The sequence below is a fragment of the Anser cygnoides genome, chromosome 2 (genome assembly GCF_040182565.1).
Source record: "Anser cygnoides isolate HZ-2024a breed goose chromosome 2, Taihu_goose_T2T_genome, whole genome shotgun sequence".
NCBI classification, from domain to species: Eukaryota; Metazoa; Chordata; class Aves; order Anseriformes; family Anatidae; genus Anser; species Anser cygnoides.
Genome location: NC_089874.1, coordinates 21,441,483 through 21,461,039, shown reverse-complemented (window position 1 = coordinate 21,461,039; position 19,557 = coordinate 21,441,483). Strand labels below are relative to the sequence as shown.

Below are 19,557 nucleotides of genomic sequence, written 5' to 3'. Positions count from 1 at the left end.
CAGTGCTATGTGTGTACATGGTGTCTTATCATGGTATCACTGTGTTACGCTTGTGATTATAGATACATATATATATATATGGGCAAGTATACACACATTTATTTTCTTCAGGTATTACATGCTCACAACACTATTAATTTTTCCTAGAGCTTATGTGTAGTCCTGAGTACGGGATATAGTGCCAGCAGCAATACGAGCTCTATGGAAGAGCTCATATCAGAGGATATGAGCAGGGAGGAGATGGGTTTCCTAGTGCTGCTTTAAAGCTGATACTGGATGCCAACTGGTGGCCTCTTCCCCAGCTGTGGAGGTCAGCCTCTAACAGCAGGCAACTCTGTATACCTGACTTACTTTGTATTCCTAAACCAGTTTTAATGAGATACGTTTTTAAAGTGCTGTTTTAGTATGAGATTTGGAATGCTGGCAGTGAATCAGTCTCCGAGGACTTTTAGTCTCTAGTGTTTTACCCTGCTCTTTGGCCGCTTCTCCCCTTTCTTGCCTGCCATTCCTTGGGCATTCCTCCCTAGCTGGGCTGGAGCTGGGGCAGGGGCCAGGTGTGGCCTCAGGTGTCCCTGCCACGGGCAGCAGGACTCGCTGGAGCCACGTCCTGTGCCAGGAGGGTGCTGGGCACAGGTTGTCTGGTACCTGAGTGCCATCATGCTACAGAGATTAAGTTGCACCACGCTTCTCTAGCAGAGCAATCTGGGATTAATCAGCAGAAGGAAGCGATGAAGTGAGTGAAACATAGCAACGGAAAACAATCCTGGAGTGATTTTTTTTTTTCTTCTTTACGAGAGAGACAGCGGGACAGATACCTCCCAGGCTTTCTGCAGAGCCTTCAGAGGACTCAGAGCAACCTTTAGGTGAGCTCGGGAATCCAGACCCGCAGGGCGATTCGCTTCACTTCGCTTCACTTCGCTTTGCTTCACTTCGCCTCTCTCCCCCTGCCGCGGCGGCCCCGCCATCTCCCCGAGGGCTCTGCCTTCACCACAGCGGGGCCCGGGGGGCTCTGCTCCGCCGCAGGCCGCGGCCGCGGAGCCAGTCGGCGCCTGACGGGCGAAGGGAGCCCGGGGGGCCGCCCCGATTCCGATCCCGGCCCCGGTCCTGATCCCGATCCCGATCCCGGCCCCCAGCGCCGCGGGACTCCGGGCAGCGCCTCCCCGGCCGCTCGCAGCGAGGAGCTGCAGCTGCGCGGCGGCACAGGCAGGGGCAGAGAGGGGCAGAGCCCGCCTGGCTGAGGCGGAGAAGTTGGAGATGCAGCCGGAGCCGGTGCCGTAGGCGGTCGGGGCGGCCGGGAAGGGGTAGCGATGTACCTTTTTGGCAGCGAGGAATACGAAGCGGTAAGATAACGCGTGGATTTTCTTCTTACGGTTTCTTGTAACGCTGGGTGTTTCTCAGGATTTACCGGGCAGCTTTGAAATTCTGCCAGTGCTCTGCTTTCTGTGGTTGGACTTCAGTGCTCGCCAGTTTGCTTTCTAAAGTGACATTGCTCTGCAAGTCCTCCAAGTAGCAAGATATTACTTGGTAGCTAAAACTGAATTTCCTTTCCTTGTCACGTTTATTGATGCTGAAAATACCAAAATACTGGCTGTTATGAGGCTACCCAGACTTTGGGCTGCACTTCCAGATAATTGAGAATTCTTCTCAGACTTTGCACTTTAGATGGACTACAAGTGGGTTGCAGAGCTGACCTTAGTTGTATATTTGTGGGAGTGTTGCCAAGCCATTTCTTTTGTCCAGTTCAAAACATGCCATTGTGATGTAATGTTACGTCCATCATAAGAGCTAGCTTAACAAAAACCCGCAGCACGCCTGCACTAAGATCTGACACTGTTTTTACTCCAGTATTAGTGTAAAATGACACTTTAAATTAGTTGGTGATGTAAGAGGAGATGAGAAGTAAACCGCAAATAACTCCGCATTGTTGCATGGCATTGGTATCTGACATAAAAGTTGCAGTTTTGCAGCCTGAGGCTCAAGCGCTGTGTTGTAAGCGGCGTGGATGGATTCTTCCACCCCCACACAACTCGTGACCACGGCACGACCTGAGGAGCTATGGGGAAAAATAATGAGACCAAAGCAATCGTTTATGAACTTTGCTATAGGAAAGCAAAACAAATTTCGCATGTTAAAAAGTGGCACATTCTTTGCATACAACTTGCAGTTGCAAATGTTTTGTTTTGATTATTGAAATTGTTCTTTGAAGTATGAAAGCGCCTTTTATGGCATTCTGGGTTCTCCAACACATTTCAAGGAATTAATTTAGTTACTTTGGATTTTTTTTCCCTTGTTTTGTAATGCCAAACAGCTATGTTTTTGTGATGCAGGAAACGTAGAAGAAGTTGTTGAGGAAAATAATTTAAATGCAGCTGTCTGCACATTGAACTCATTTGTGTGTGCAAGTCGCACAAACTTTCACAGACCAAGCACGGAAACTGAAAAGAGCTTAGTTGCTCCAAAGCAGTAAACAACAGGGTATTACAGTAATTATGTTGCGGATTGACTGATTGTTTAAAAAAGTTGACAAGCAAAAGAAAGTTTCCAACTATAAGCTTTTAATAGACTGTTTTCTTTAATCCATTGCATTGTAGTCATGTGTAAAGGGGTGCAAATCTGTATTGGTTATTTTTGTTTTGTTTTGCAGTCTCTGTTCCTCTACACCTCTTGCAGTTACTTACTGTTCTGTAAAGAGAGTGGGAGCTATGGGTCTGAGATACTCAAGTAACCTGAAAGTCACCTAAATGGCTGAAGAATGGCGCTAGGGTTGTGGAGCCCAGTGCATCACTCCATCTCTCGTCCTGATACTGTTTCAATGTTATTAAAAATATAGAAGTTCTCTGTCATAGAAAATAGTTTAATGCTTAAGACACCTGTCCCAGGCAGGTGGGACATTGCATTCCAGTTCTTCCACGTAATTAGGCAAAGCGAAGTAGCATCAGTAGAAAAACATAGGAAGTCCACAATGAATTGCATGGATTTTGGTGTGTGTGTGTGTTTGTTTTACCTTAAGTATCTCTAGAGGTCCATGAAACCAAAGTTTATTGCTATGCGCAAATAAAATGTTTTATTAAGTCCATACCAAAATATCTTTTTTTTCTCTCTTTTAAGCAAGATTATTCTGGGGAAAATATGGGTCTGCTTTTTTTAGTGTTATTTTGGCAGCCAAACTTACCAAGATGTTTGTTTACTCAGTGATAAGATTGCAATGGGGCTATTCTTAAAATCACCAAAAATAGAAAAGATAGCCTATGAAAGCTTGAAGAACAGTTTTATTGTTCAATAAAATCTAGAATCAATGGAAAATTTCTCTTTGTACAGATCTGTAGTTCATGAAGCCATATGCTCTGTGCTGTGGAAAAGGCATTTGTTTTATCTTCCTACACAAACAATTACTTATGAATCACTGAAGGACAAAGTCAGTGAAAAGAGTGACAATGAAGAATCTTGAGATTTTGTTTAAAGTTCACTATTAATTTCAGACAATTTAAAATGAGGGTGAGGCATTCTAGCTGTGAAAGTAAAATGTGACTTTTATCCTAGAAAGAAGATTACTAATAAAATTAAACATCGTGTGATTAAAATCTCTCTTAAAGGAATTCGATAAAGCCCTCTTAGAAACCCAACCCTTGAATAACTCTCTTTTGATCACTGTGTGTGTTTCATATGCACACCTCTATGTCTACGTGTGCACACATTTGAAGAAACAGGAGCACGTGAAGTGATATTCCAACTCAGTTAAACTCAACAGCAGAACTTCAGCTGTTTAGACTGGTACAACCAGGTTTTGCATGTGGTTTTGAAAACCTCTTTGGTTTTCTTTTTATTTCAGTGCATAAACAAACATGGATTATTAGTTAATTCGGAGTGCATAATAAGTCTAGATATCTGTCAGCACCGATACTCAATTTCTGTAACACTACCCGCAAACCTCGGATAAACAAAGATAATATTACTTAAGGATCAGATATCAGAGACAATGCTGGGGCTTAGAACGACTCATAATTCAGAAAAATTGCTCGTATCGTGAAATAGTGAGAATGTATATATTTTTTTTAAAATCACTTGATAGAACCATGTGGCTGCCATCCTCTCCTGTTCAAATGATTTCTTTTTCATAAATGTTCAGAATCGGGATATTAAATGTCTTTGGCATTGCATTTTAGCACTTTAGGTAAAATGCATAACCTCTTAAGAACTGATGGAATAAACATTTTTTGTGCTGTAAACCTGGAAATACTGAGATGTTCGAGTGTAGTAAGCAGTTTTATTTCATAAATAGAGGAATCCATAAACAGCTATAGGACAAGCTATCTTATTTGTGGCTACAACTTGTTTGTGTAGGGATTTCCTGTTTGCAAAATAAACTTCTGGAACAGAACAGAATTGGAATAGTTTGTCAAAACCAACAAAGAGTGGGAACTCCTTTTCATGGCTGTCTGGTAAATTGTACTCAGCATTAACCTCCCGGAGCAAAAACATTTGAAAATTACTCCAGACAACCTTTTTAGTCACTGCGTAAGGGATGAGGGAAATCTAGGGTTGTGCTTGCATTTTCAGGAGGCCTGGCTGGCCCCCCAGGCTGCGTTTGGCCCAGTAGGGCCTTTCCCACAGCCACAGATCCTCTGCTCCTGCTCTCGGGTGAGCTTTGTGCAGGCTGTGGGTTATCTGCAGCTGTGTCCCACCGCTGTCTTCTTCCTAGGCCCCTGGGTTTAGGTGCACAAACAAAGATTGTCAGGGGCGGCTTGTCTGTCTGTCATCGGGCCCGAGACACCTCGGTGTCTCCCTGCAGCCCTCTGGGGTAGATATATTGGGCAGTCTTCTAGCAGCATGCTCAGGCACCGTGTTTGGATTAATTCAGATTTCTTCTGAAGACAGGTTGACTGTTGAAAAGGTGTTTTGTAGCGGAGTATTTCTGAAGCAGGGAGGAGCTTTCTTGATAATTGCTCGTTTAAGAAGAATCACTGTATTTCCTTCACTTTTAGTTTCTTATGTCCTTCCTGAGGACATATGTATATTTATTTACATGTAAATCTTCATTAAATTTATAGCCAGTCTAAAATGAAATGACAAAGGGAAGGGTACGTGCTAGCTTATGAGAAAGCGTGGTGGTCTGGGAAAGGATTTAACTCCTCAGAACTGCAGTTCATTTTAACTACTCCAAAACCTCTGCAGTTGAGATAAAGTGCTGATAACCGAATTCACAGTTTAAAACACTATCCTTCTCTGTCTCCATTAATTGTATTAACCCTTTGAACTCAACTTAAAGGGGGTTTGAACTGTATCTGTTGAATTTCCAGCTACAAAATGGTAGGCATGAAAGTTTCTCCTTTCTCCTCAGAAATGATTTGAAGTGAATGGCTCTAATAGTCCATTGCTACAACAGAAGTTGTCCCAAAGGAGCAGTATCAACACTTGGAGTGTGTGTTTGCAGGCACCTTGCTTTCTTCTTCTGCACCAATGAATCTTTATTATTACTTACTATTATTTCTACCCAGTGGAACAAATTCAATACAAAAGATGAAAAGTCCTGCAGCCCTAGAATAGCCTGGTGGGATGAGGGAGATGGCAAACATAAAAGATCTCCGGCAGAAGAAGAGCTAGGCCTGTGAATGTAAAGGGAAAGGGCGATGCAGCTCGGAGGGCTTAATAACCTGCACGAACAGGGAAATAGAAGACACTTTCACCACTTGGCACTGCAGTGCCTACGGTTTGGTTCTTCCTCTTCCTTAGTTGTCTATCTAAAGTTTGACTAAGCTCTAATGATTAAAGCTGTTGGGAAAATTGCTGATTGGATACTTTTTTGTTAATAAACACTATTTCTAGAAATTTTTAAAAGTATCACAAAAATGAAATACTCGTAATTTCTTGCAATTAGAGAAAAATGGTGTTTTGACAAAGGTGACAGGCTCCATTATGCCATCTATATTACTTTTTATTATGAGCCTGTTGGGGGAAAATAAAACAAACAAACAAAAAAAAACAGAAAACCATCTGATAGTTTTCTAATTCGTTGTTGGAGTTGAGTTTACTCAAGTTTTTGTAAAATACATGCCAGGTAATGGAGCATATAGATAATAGGATCATGCAATTATATCTGGTGTTCAGTATTTAATCTCATTTACATTTTTTTTTCCTTTTTACTTCTAGCTACACATACAATTGAAATACATTTTCTCAAATATCACATGCAACTTTCAAACTTTTGCAGAAAAATAGCTGTTTTTTAACTGAATAAACTCAAAACTTGATTCTCAAAATCTTACTCTTCATAGATTTCTCTTTGAAAACATCCGTAGGAGAAATGCAAAACCTCCTGATAATTTCGGTGATATGGTCATGAGGTCCAGAGCAAGTGTTCCGGTTGTCTTGTAAATCCAGCATTTGTCACTTGGATTCTCCAAGCAAAAGTTTTGAAGTTGTCAATTTAAATTAAATCTTCAGTTCCCTGGAGTTTGCTTATGTCCTTTTGCAGGATGGAGCACTTTGCCTAGAATATTAAGGATGATGTTGACAGATGCCAGTTATACTTATGGTTCCTGCAGGGCAGCCTGATCTGCTAAGTATGAAAGTCTGTCTGCTAAATTTCTGAAAGGGTGGAAGGTCTTGCAGCAGTCAAATAACATTCAAACTGAGAATAGGTGCTTTTTGAGTGCTATTAGTGAATCAGTCAAACCCTGATTCCATTTGCAGCAGGCAACAGCTTACAGGGCTAATTTTGCTATAAAAAGGGGGAAAAAAACACCTATTTTAGAAACTTGCTATTGTAAGTCCTAGAAATCGGTTAGGCAAACACATTTATGTGTTTTCAGTGTTTATTCTGAGTCATTGTTAATTACCTTATTTCATAAACTGAGTAAAGGGAGAAAGGATAATCAGGGTATTGTTAAGATTGGAAAGAGTCACATGTCAGTGTTGAGCAATGTTGTGTTTGTTGGTTTTTTAATTATATTGCAGATTTACACAGGACCATGCCATGTCTACAAATCATACATCAGGATTGCATGTTTGGGAAACCCACTCACTCGAATTGCAAGGATGGTTCTGCAAATTACCTCTGGGAGAATACTTAAAATGAAGCCCTGAGATTTGGAACGACTTTTCTTGTTTGTCTTAGCTCAGCCTAAGGCAGCAACTTCTTGTGCTGTGTTCAGGTGAATACGTCGTGAGGCATACGTGAGAGTAACTTGGAGGGCAGACTTGAAAGGAGGGAAAACTGAACTTGTGATTTGTCCATCGTCAGACAAATCACTTGACATTTTGGTTTAATGCCTTTAAACTTTAGATGATATTTGGTTCTCTTCTGTTAATGATAGAGGTTTAACCTGTTAAGGCTGGTAAGTTGCTTTAAAGTTACTGGCCTTACACATAACAAATGCTGATATTTGATTAGGTTGCAACTGCAAATGACATATGCATGTACTAGAAATGAAGTTAGTTTTTCATGCCTAAAACAGGGTGTTTAGTGAGAAGAACGGTACGTGAAAGATGTGTTCACAGCCAGAGCTGGATGTGGATTTGTGAAACAGACGCTCTTAGCAGCCCTTTGCCCATGGATCCTCTGCAGCAGCCAAAGTGTAGAAGCAATACAGTTTTTCTTTCCTAAATTGGAAAAATAAGGGTCATTCTGCATGGCATCATTCCCCACGGCTAGCTTGGAGATGTCTCAGCTGTGCTTTAGGCATTGCATGTGAGCTCTGGGATTCCCCCAAGGGAGAGCTGTGGGCTCTAAGCATGCACTGGGACAGCCCCTGAAGTGGTGTCAGCTGGGACAGTGAAATGCTGGGGAGAAAAACCGTGCTAAACTCATGCACAGAGAGGTCTCGGTCACTTCTGTGTTACTCCCAGGGTGCCCAGCATGCTTTCCAGTTAATGATCTGTGCAATTGTACTGAAAATATTTTTTTTCCCCAGAGTTAAACAAGTGTTTAACCTCCTGTAGTGCCAAATTAGATTCTTTTTTTATTAATGATGACATTATTTGATCTTCGTACATTTTTTCTTGTCTCCTTTCTTTAATTTGAATCTCACCGACTGAGGATGGAGCCATTCTGATTATTGACAGTGTATTAGAACAGAATAGAATCACAGAATCATTCAGGTTGGAAAAGACCTCTGGAATCATTTAGTCCGACCTTTAACCTAGTACTTACAAGTCCACCACTAAACCATGCTACTACATTCTACATCTGCATGTTTCTTGAAGACCTTCAGGGATGGTGACTTAACCACCTCCCTGGGCAGCCCGTTCCAATGCTGTACAACCCTTTCAGTAATGAAATTTCTCCTAATATCCAACCTAAACCTCCCCTGGTGCAACTTGAGACTATTTCTCCTCGTTTTATCACTTGGTGCTTCGGAAAAGAGCCCAATCCCCACCTCACTGTAGCCTCCTTTAAGATAATTGTACAGAGCCTCCCCTGAGGACCCTGTATCAGGTCTCCCCTGAGCCTCCTTTTCTCCAGGCTAAACAACCCCAGCTCCCTCAGATGCTCCTTGTAAGGCTTGTTCTCAAGACCCTTCACCAAATATTGGAGAGATGCACACTGTGTCTGGCCTTCCCCTCCCTCCATCTCCCCATCATGACGCACATGCCAGCCTGTTGACTGTAGCTCAGCCGTCCCTCGCATGGAGTGTGACTCGTTTGTTTCATAGCGGGTGTCCTGGGGTATGCTGTGCTCTCGGAAACTCAGCACAAGGATCATAGAATCATAGAATCATAGAATATCCTGAGTTGGAAGGGACCCTTAAGGATCATCAAGTCCAACTCTTGATACTGCACAGGTCTACCCAAAAGTTCAGACCATGTGACTAAGTGCACAGTCCAATCTCTTCTTAAATTCAGACAGGCTTGGTGCAGTGACCACTTCCCTGGGGAGCCTGTTCCAGTGTGCAACCACCCTCTCTGTGAAGAACCCTCTCCTGATGTCGAGCCTAAATTTCCCCTGCCTCAGCTTAACCCCGTTCCCGCGGGTCCTGTCACTGGTGTTAATGGAGAAAAGGTCTCCTGCCTCTCGACACCCCCTTACGAGGAAGTTGTAGACTGTGATGAGGTCTCCCCTCAGCCTCCTCTTCTCCAGGCTGAACAGGCCCAGTGACCTCAGCCGTTCCTCGTATGTCTTCCCCTCCAGGCCTTTCACCATCTTCGTAGCCCTCCTCTGTACACTCTCCAACAGTTTCATGTCCTTTTTATACTGTGGTGCCCAGAACTGCACACAGTACTCGAGGTGAGGCCGCACCAGCGCAGAGTAGAGCGGGACAATCACCTCCCTTGACCTACTAGCGATGCCGTGCTTGATGCACCCCAGGACACGGTTGGCCCTCCTGGCCGCCAGGGCACACTGCTGGCTCATATTCAACTTGCTGTCTACCACGACCCCCAGATCCCTCTCTTCTAGGCTGCTCTCCAGCGTCTCATCGCCCAGTCTATATGTGCAGCCAGGGTTTCCCCGTCCCAGGTGCAGGACCCGGCACTTGCTCTTATTGAACTTCATGCGGTTGGTGATCGCCCAGCTCTCCAACCTATCCAGATCCCTCTGCAAGGCCTTTCCACCCTCATTCGAGTCCACAACTCCTCCAAGTTTGGTGTCAACAGCAAACTTGCTCAAAATACCTTCTATTCCTACATCCAGATCGTTTATAAAAATATTGAAAAGTACCGGCCCTAAAATGGAGCCTTGAGGGACCCCACTGGTGACCGCCCGCCAGCCTGACGCAGCCCCATTTACCATAACCCTTTGGGCCCTGCCCGTTAGCCAATTGCTCACCCATCGTATGATGTTTTTATTTAGCTGTATGGTGGACATTTTGTCCAGTAGGATCCTATGGGAAACCGTGTCAAAAGCCTTGCTGAAGTCCAAAAAAATCTGCAAGGATCTGCAATTAACTTATAGAAACAGGGATTTCTGGCAGCAAATATGAGGCAAATTGATGGCAACAATTAACCCGGACCTTTTGATACCAGGTTAGTGCTGAGTGTCTGAAGGCAATGAATGTACGTCTTGCTGTGGAAATGGGACACAAGTAGCTCACCACGGCTGAGAAAGAGGTTTGTAACTGAGGCACACACAGGAGGGAGCCCTGGGAAATCAAGAAGGCCAAGTGGTTTCTGGCGTTTAGAAACCAACCATGCTGCCCAACTCCAGGTGATCCAGTAGCAAGGGAGAAGTTGTGTCCTTCTTCCTTCAAGGACTTGAAAAGTTGAGTTTATGGAGGCGAGAGGAAGAGATGAGGAGTGTGCAGACTGGCCTGGGTTGGCAAGAATAGTGCAATTCCCTCCGCAGATACAAAGGAAAAAACAATGAAAAGAAACCAAAGTATTTTCAAGTTGCACACACAGCATGGGTGAGCATCCTCATGTTGTTTCCGTAGCTCCCTCCTTTGCTTCTCACTTTCTTCTCCCAACTTGTACTAAGTGCTCTTGGGGAAAAAACCCACAAGGACGGAGACAAGTGCAGAGCCCCGTCTCCATGTTCCCTCCATCAGACTGCATGAGGTAGTCCTGTACCTTGCATCTCCTTTTCCATGTTTGAGTCAGCAGCTGGAAGGATAGAAGGAAGCCTTGCTCAGGACCTGGTTAAAGCAGAAGCTAATATTAGATCTGGGGATGTAATTTGTTCCATTTTTTATTGAGAGAATTTACTAATACGGAAACGTACAAATTTTGTGTGTGTGTGTGTGTAAAACACAGAATTATTTTTCTCTAGCAAGTTTTTTTAAGACAGTATCAAATACTTTTTTTCAGTGAAATATCCTACTGCAGCTGATCTCATAAAGAATTTACTGTTTTTACATGTTACATGAAACCACACAGTCTCTGACTTCCTTCATCATTAACAATAGATCTGTATACAAGTGAAAACAAAGGAGCAGAAAACTAAAGTAAATTCTCAGACTCCCAGATCTCTGTGAAGGCAAACCAGGCTAGTCAAAACCAAGTGCATGAGCTCACAACAGAACAGAGGTGTTCTGGAAAGCCTGTCGTGACTAGGGGCAGGTATTGAAAACACTTACCCAGTTGTGATTGTGTAGATTTGTTCTCAGAAATGTGGTATGAATGTATGATAAAGTAGCATTACCTTTGAGTAGTTCAGTGATGTTCCATGTACTTTTAGGAGGAATTTTTACTGATTTGTTAAGTGGTTCTGTGCTCTCTTAAAATCTGGCAAAGCACTGCTCAGCACCTCTTGCTGGACAGTTTGCCTCAGTGAAGTCAACCAGCAGTAACTTTTACAAGAAAACACAAACAAAGAAACAAACATAGAAATATAGGATGGTTTGGGTTGGAAGGGACCTTAAAGATCACCCAGTTCCAACCCCCTGCCACGGGCAATGACACCTCCCACCAGACCTGGTTGCTCAAAGCCCCATCCAACCTGTCCTTGAATATAACTTCATGATCAGGAATAACTGAGTTTTTCCTTTCTGTATTGTCATCTGCTCTGCAGGTCTCGCTATTAAAAAAAAATGGCTATTTTTCAGTGACAAATTTGAATCGAGTGTAACATAGCCAAAACAAGTGTTAGCAGGAGAGGCACCAAGCTGGCTACAGCAGCACAGAGCTGATGATGAGCTAATTCCTTGTGCTTCTCTGATTTACATAGCTACAACAATGCAGAATTGGCTTGGATTTCTCTGCACGCATCTGTGTATGTGTGTGTATAGGTCCGCAGGCTTTTGGGAATTATTTACAACTTGCTCCCTGTTACGCCACATACATTCATACTTCATATTTAATTAGATGTCAGGAGACATCTCTAGTTAGAGAAGTCTTGTGGGTAAGAGATACTAATGTCACGCCTGTTTTAAGTCATTAATTTATAACTCTCGTGGTGGAACCCTATGCAGGAAAGTCACAGCTATTTAGAAGCAGGCATCCTAAATGTCTCTTGTTAAAGAAACGGGACTTGTATGTGCTGTGCATGAATATGGTAGAAGAAATTTCCAGAATTTGCAGGGGCCCCAGTGTGGTGTTTCTAAAAATAGCATTATTTTAAAGTCTGTTCTCCAGTTAAGTATTTGTGACATGCATTTTGATTTCTGTGTTGTTTAGTCCACGGATAGATGGGAGTTAGCAAAAGGGGTACATATACAAGCTGTTTTATGTGAAAAATTGAAATCGTGACTCCCCTGCAGCACATACGGGAAGCTAAAGTCACAAAGGCATGTTCACGCTGTCTGCCGTACGTGCCCGGCTGCCTGCTGTGGCAGACTGCCTGGTTTAGATGCTCTGTCTCGGGTAGTGCAGCTCCGTTTCTCCCATCTACAGTGTATGATGCTGTATGTGGCAGCCTAGATCGCTTGTTGCTCCCTTGACCTTTCAACACCACAGTAGTTATGACAGCTAGATTAAACACTCCTGGCAGGGGGGCTGAATATAGTCTGACATCATTTTGATAGGAACCTTCCACACAGGTGAATCAAAAGCCAGAAAAATCTGTTTAGGATCATGTGATCTGGAAGTATTCCGTTCATCCCTTCCAGGCACAGTTCCCTTTATTTCTCTTCTTCTTTTACAGTTGAGATTGTGTGTTCATGCCTGTGTGGGAGTAGATTTTTGTTTTCCAGTCCATTATGATAAGTAGGTCTGATGAACCAGTTCCGAACAACTGATCAGATTAAACTTATTACTTACTTTTCTTCAATACTGGCTGTCAGGAAGTCTGTCATAGAAAAATCCATCCAGTTGTTTAACAAAGCTATGGGCATCTGTTTATATGAAGATTTACCTTCTGTAAATGATAAACAAGCTCTGAACAATTGGGTTGACAAAATGAAGTGCTGTTTGTTTACTCAGGCTATGTGTTACTTCCCAGATAGCAACTTCAGCTGATGAATAGGAATCACAAAATGCTGGGGATAGTTATTGCATTTTCCGTAAGAGTCACTAATTCTTCTTTCAGCAAATCTTTTATTTATGTAGAAACAGGTAATGCTAACCATGACAAGCTTGTTTATTATTTTGTGCGTCTCTGACCATATTAATAACTAGGATTTTTGCAGGGGAAAATTTAGTGAAACTTGGGTGTTTTGACAACTGTAATTACAGGACTGTAAGAACCAGCAATTTTAACTTTTCTCTGAGGAATGAATGAATGAAAGCCCTGAGAAGTTCTGAGTGTGTTTCTTTCTCATTTATAACACAATGTGAATCTACACGTTTTAACTTAGCAATACGTGATTGAATATCCATACAGTTTTTGGCATTTACAATTCTAGAATAACGCACTGTCTTCTTTTATGTTATGCAATATAGTTTTATTGTTCTGATAAATGTTGAAAGCAAGTCAAATGGACTTAATAAGCATCATATTTAATGCAGTTTTGACCTTCTTAAAGTCAGTTGCTGTGTTTTGTTCCAAATCTCTCAGCAAATATTCTTATTAAAAAGAATTTGTTTAAATCAGAGTATTTGTGTATTAGTGCAAGCAAAGCAATGCTGTTGCACAGATCCAAAAAAAAAAAAAAAAGTTTCCTACTAAGCTGAATTCTTAAGTCTAATGTCGGGTAGACCATTACAGGAATTTTAAGCAGAGGGAAAAATAGTAGACGGTTCATAGAAGCAAAGCTGATACATGTATAACTATTATTAGAGTATTATATTATAATAATAGAACTGTATTCCTTTAAGGAACAGCTCAAGATTGAAAGGAAAAGGTCCTTGCATGTCTTGTTATAACCTATATTTGCCCAAAAGTACATGAGATATTTACTTTTTCCTCACTGGAAGTGACTGCTTTTTCCATGTGATGAAACTGGCTGTAATGAAAGTGACTTTGTTTCGAACTTGACGCAGTCATATTTCTCTGCACGTGCAAACCTCTCAGCAAAATAAATTGAGGCTAAATGTCATTTAACTGCATGATTTATTATTTTAAGATGTTAGATTACTTTTAGAGTTCATCTGTATTTTTCTGGTATAGGAGGTTAGCAAGGAAAATTCTGTAGAAAGTTGCAAAATTTTTCACTCATGTAGATTTTCAAAACTCAACTAGACAAGGCCCTGAGCAACCTAACCTGGCTTTGAATCTGGCCCTGCCTTGAGCAGGAGGTCGGACTACATGTGCTCCAGAGGTCCTCTCCGGTCTATTTTTTTATGTGATTCTCTTCAGAGGATATAGGGTATAGAGATATATTGATGTCACTGAAATGGAAATTCCCATGTTTTATGGTATAAATCAAAACTCACTCACAGAAGTCAACAATTGCCAATGATTTAGTTACCATTGCTGAAGGATGCCCTATATAGGTCTGAGACTTTAGGCCTTTGATCTGTAATTAATCCTAATTCTTTTCCTTCATCTGCATTCTATATAAACATGGTTATGCACCTATGCACCCATACAGTGAGAACTGAAGAACAGGGGCATTAGGTTGTTGCTCAAATATAGTCAATTTATCATATGTATCATATTGTGGTTTACCACTTATATTTAAGAAAGTTGTGTTCTGCTTCCCTTAATTATCTTGTGGTCTTTCTAGGATGGAATAAGTCTTATTGTTTGCTATAATTCTGTTGTTTGTTATACAGACATCCTGGCAAGAACATGGGTAGCCTTCAGAGACGCTTAAATAAAATCATAAGGCTCATTGTACAAGACTCTAATACCATATGTGAAATTTTGCTTTTGCTGATTGACTTTCCACTAAAACTTAACAGCAAGAAAATGATTTTTTAATCTAGTTATCACATACACTTATTTGTCGATACCAGCTAGTAATTTAAACTGCTTTGCCTTCTGGTTATAAGAGTTTTCCCATGCATGCATGGATGTTATTGCCCTCTCCCCATCAGTAATATGGATTTTAAGGAAAAATGAGTAATTTTGCTCAGCCATATCTTGTTAGTGCAAAATAATTCTCAGATCAACTTGTGTTCAGAGGTTTGATGGACTTAGCAGGGAAGAACATCTGGGAAATGGTCAGGATATGGCTATTCTTAGTGTATTGAGGGAGGAAAATACAATCCAACTGATACCATTTCTTCCAACCATTCTGGCCTCGTCAGCACAGGACTAAGAAGATTTGAGCACTTTCTGTAATCAAATTCCTCCCAGTTATAAGTATACATTAAAAAATGGCAAATTAAAAGAGGGAAAAAAAAAAAGAGGCAAAAAAACCAACCACGAGTTATGCTGTTTTGCTTAGGGATATTTTAAATAAACCTGGACATCTGTGTTTGTAAGTGTGGTGGGAGAGATTAGTCCTGCCGGTTACACAACATGTTTTGTGGATCAGCTTGCCTTGTGACAATTGACAGCGTTGTCCCTGCAATTCTGTGGTAGATTTTATGGCGTGAATAAAATGCTATTCCATTTAAATGAGATCTTTTTTACTGTGATCAAAGGGGAAACAGGAAGGAGCTACTCTTGAGATCATTGGCTATCTTGATTTTGAAAACGAACAGAGCTTTAAAATACATGATGCCTTTTGAAATCACAAAAGGATCCAAGCCTGCAGACAGGCAACAGAACACGAAAGGTTATAAAAGAGCACATTTGTGTTACTGTGCCAAGTTCAGCAACAAGCGTTTCCTTTTATTCTCCACAAAGAAAGAAATAATAAACCATAATTTTTGTTTTACCCCTTGTGAACTCAGAAACTTTAAGAGTAAAGGAGATGCTAAGTTTATGAGTTACCGCTGGTTATAGACTGAATTAACTATTGGAGAAGGAAGGATGGAAGAAGGAAAGTTCACGTCTAGAGGGGGAAGTTCTGGTTTCCTAAATAAAAATTTACAATACTTTGTAACAACTGCTTTAGCTTTATATAAATCAGTTAAGGAAAAATGTAAAATAATAAATAAATGAGTTACTAAATTCCTTTTTCCAAAACAGCGATGAGCTGGAATGCATCTTGCATTTATTGCTGACTTCTGGCTTTAACCTGACCAAGGAAGCCAGCTTTGTGTCTCTGGAGAATATTCCAGGGCGTTTGAGTATGAAGATACCTGAGTTGTGGTGCAGCAACACATATACAATCTGTGTGTCCACTGAGGTTTTGGGTGGCAATTTTTTAAGCAGAAACTGGAGGAAACTCATAAAACTCCCTCATAAACTGAAGGAAATAATGAAGTTTAAATCAGCATAACCAAATGTGTTTAATTTCATTTCCGAACAATGGAGCAAGAGGAAAAAGCAGTCTTTGGCCAGTGCAGCTCCAGAAGAACACAAATTGGCAGGGAGGACATGGGTTTGTTTTAATTGCTTTGGCGAGAGTTAGCACAACATATTTTGAGACCTGGGATTTCCATTCTTGAGTTTGTCGTCATTGCAGGTGCCGAAGGCTGTCTTCTCCTCTGTGACCAGCAGCCGGGTAGGGATGTGGTGGAAGGAAGCTCTTCCTCTCAGGAATCTTCCGAAGTTGCTTGATGCTAGTAGCATATTAGTGATGTTACTTTACAGTGATGTGTAGCATTGTTAACCTTAATGTTTTTAAATGAACTGACTATCGTACAGCACGTCTAGAAATACCAGCTTGCCAAGGTGCAAGTTCTGCAAGGAGTATTTTGTTAGATTTCCAAAGCTGCAGATTCATCTAAAATCCTAAGCTCCTGAGTACAGCATCTTGTGCAGTAAGAACACAGAGAAGCACAGGTGCTACATCCAGGGGAATGATCACCCCACTCTGCTCAGTACTGCATCCACCACGTCTGGATTAATGTGACCAATTTTGATGCCTCCCAAAAAGAAAAACCTGGATAAATTGGGGTGGGCTCAGTAGAGGGACCCTAAAAGGTTGGAGATGGAGCCTTCGTGCTGCAGTGAGAGGCTGAGGGACAGGGGCTTGTTCAGCCTGGAGATGAGACGGCTTCTTGGGGGGAGGTTGGACTGGAGATGTCCTGAGGCCCCTTTCTGCCTGAAATACCTTGTGGTCCGGAGAATAAGATGGAGTATGTTAAGTCTCTGACACCGGAGAGAGCTCACACAGGTGTTTTAGTCCTCAGGCGTTCTTTCTGAGGATTTTGAATTTGTCAGCAAATCAAGCATATTTTGTGTTGATATTCAGTATTGCAGCAGTAGATAAAAGAGCAACCAGTGGTTCACAATTTGTTGCTTCCTCTCAAGGAGGAAATAGCTTGGAGGGGGATATGATGTAATGTGCTCTCCTGACCCAGACAAAGTCTGTTCTGAATCAGAAAGAAGTCTGGTCCTGATGTTTCTCTTATGTCTGAAAGACAGAAAATGTTTGGTCTTGTAGGTCAAATCCGGAGTTCACTTATTATCCTGGAAAGAGGCTGTTGTGCTCTACAAAACTTTGAACATTCCAGAGTATGAAAAATATTTCAGCATTGAGTTCAGAAAGATCACAATATCTTGTGCTTTTTAAATGTTTTCCTTTAATTTTTCTGTTGCAATTCATTTATATTTTATTTTCCTTCAGGTTAGCATCTAATCATTGTCTTCAGTAGCTCACACGTTTCTGTTTCCAGGTTGCCTAAAACATTTACTCCTCTTCTAACCCTCCCATCTTTATTTAAATGGTCATATCTCAGTGGTGCTATTACAAATCCAAAGTACAAGATCTGTTTTAGCTGTAACAAAAATACGCATAGATTTGTTAATTATTAGAGAATATATACTATTGGGTGGCACGCTTTGTACCCTCACCCTGTCTGTGTGGGTGCACTGGGCTAGATACAGCTTAGAGTCAAATCTGAAAGAGCCAATAGATGCGAACAGTTGACATGATGCAATCCATACATCAGCTGGTATATTTTGGTATTTTGGATTTAGAACAATAATTTTAAAGATAGGAAATGCTGGAGAGATGCAATTTTCCAAGATTATTATTTTGGTATATGATAGACAAGAGGGGCAGGAGGTCTTTCCAGAGAGATTTCTGCATTGCTGTTAAAGTATTACGCGCTGTTGAATTCTTGAAATCCGAAGAGATTAATTATTAGAAATCTGGTAATATCTAAATAGTGTAAGGGGCCTCATCTTCTCAAAAAACTGCAAGCGGTTTGCTTTGCTTTATGCTAGACCTGGAAGATAGGTAATGGGTGTAAAGCACCAGTCCTGATGTTTCCCAAGCAGCACACACAAGGCTGAAAGCTGGAGCTAACACCTGAAACCACAAGGACCCACGTGGCTCGGGATACACTTGGAAACCGAGCTTACATTTAGCCCACCGATGAGGCTATGTGCATTGCAGGTAGTGTTTATGGCCTGGAATAAATGGTGCCACGCAGTGTGTAAGCAGCTCGCTTGGTGTTTCTGGCACTAACGGAGAGAGCAAGGCTGCGGATGCTTAAAGGACGGTCGTGCCTGCTAGCGATACCTGGGCTGAGTCACAGACAGACAGACAGACCGCTGGTTGACAAGCTTTAAGTGAGCCTGGGTTAGTGAACACTTCATTAATTATTTCATTAGTCTTCACTGTGTGTAATTTGACAATGGGGTTGAGAAGAAAAGCCCTCCTAATATAAGCAGTGAGCAAATTGCAGTGTTTTATGTCATGACAGTCGCTGATTACTGTTAACAAAAGATCATGACTGGAAGAATCAAGATTTCAGCAGTAGAAGGTGAGCTGGAAAATAAACTTGTCAGAGGTAGAAAAATGTTGTTTCTGACAACTAATCTATGACAGCAGCTTCTTCAGAGTGCACACTTGCCAAACTAACTCGAGAAGATACATGGAAATAAAATAATTAGTTAAACAGATGAATATGTTTACAGTATAGAAAGGAAGGGTAGCAAGCATAAATACGTATTGAAAGCAGCTGTTACATTTGAAATAGTAGAATATGGAAGACTTCACTTTATATGTTTAATCTCAACATTTTTAAAAATTAAAACAACAAACCCAAACCTTCCATTAGTTGTCTGGAGTAGACTTAAAATATTAAATTAGAAAACCAAGTAGGGCTTGTATATATAGAGATAATTTGATGAAATGCAAAGGCAATATTTTTTTCTTCAAAATTCTCCATTGCTAACAGCATTTCATGCTAAATTTTATAGGAAGTTATTTTTAAGTATGCAGAAAATCTTAATGACTTGAACCAAAATCCCAGATAAAAATATACTGAAGATCTGGAACAGAGAATCTAAATTGGCACTTTTAACTGAGCTGAGACAAATTGAGATGATGGTTGCCATGCTTTTCTGTAAATTCTTTCCTTTTCTAGTTGTCTTTCTGTTTCCTTGGTGTCATCTCAGATGCGTTTTCCATTTTTCCTCGTTTTAATTGAGAGCCCTTGCGATTTTGTATCTGACCTAATCTTTGTCTCTCTCTCTCTGTTCTTTCTTGTATATCAGCTCATACCATTTTATATTTTAAATACTTTTTTTTGTGTGTTGTCTTTCTGTAATTTAAAATCCTTCCTTTGTGATATCAGCTGTTGATTAATGCAGTCAAAACCAGTGTTTTTTTCTTTCGTGAAAACCTTATTTTTTTTACCTGTTTCTGTCTCAGTAAACAACACCACAATGCAACTTGTTATTACTAATAATCTTGGTTTACCTTTGCCTAAGGGCTTGCACATATGGTTAAGTTACCATAGCTTTAAGAAGTTGTCATGAGTCAACCAAGTTGTGCTCAGATCCGTGTGTGTGCT

At 41.2% G+C, this 19,557-nt stretch overlaps 1 protein-coding gene across 11 annotated transcripts in view; it reads left to right on the top strand.

The window, feature by feature from the left end:
- The window catches only part of CACNB2 (calcium voltage-gated channel auxiliary subunit beta 2), a 243,719-nt gene that overhangs the window by 137,942 nt on the left and 86,220 nt on the right, over positions 1-19,557 (top strand). The window contains exon 1 of one of the 11 annotated variants that reach the window (XM_048061803.2): positions 907-1,340. The exons of the other annotated variants lie outside the window; for them this stretch is intronic. Coding sequence (XP_047917760.1) covers positions 1,308-1,340 — 33 coding nt within the window. The 5' untranslated portion in view covers positions 907-1,307. Of the gene's footprint in view, positions 1-906; positions 1,341-19,557 lie in introns of those variants that run through there. 11 annotated transcript variants of the gene reach the window in all.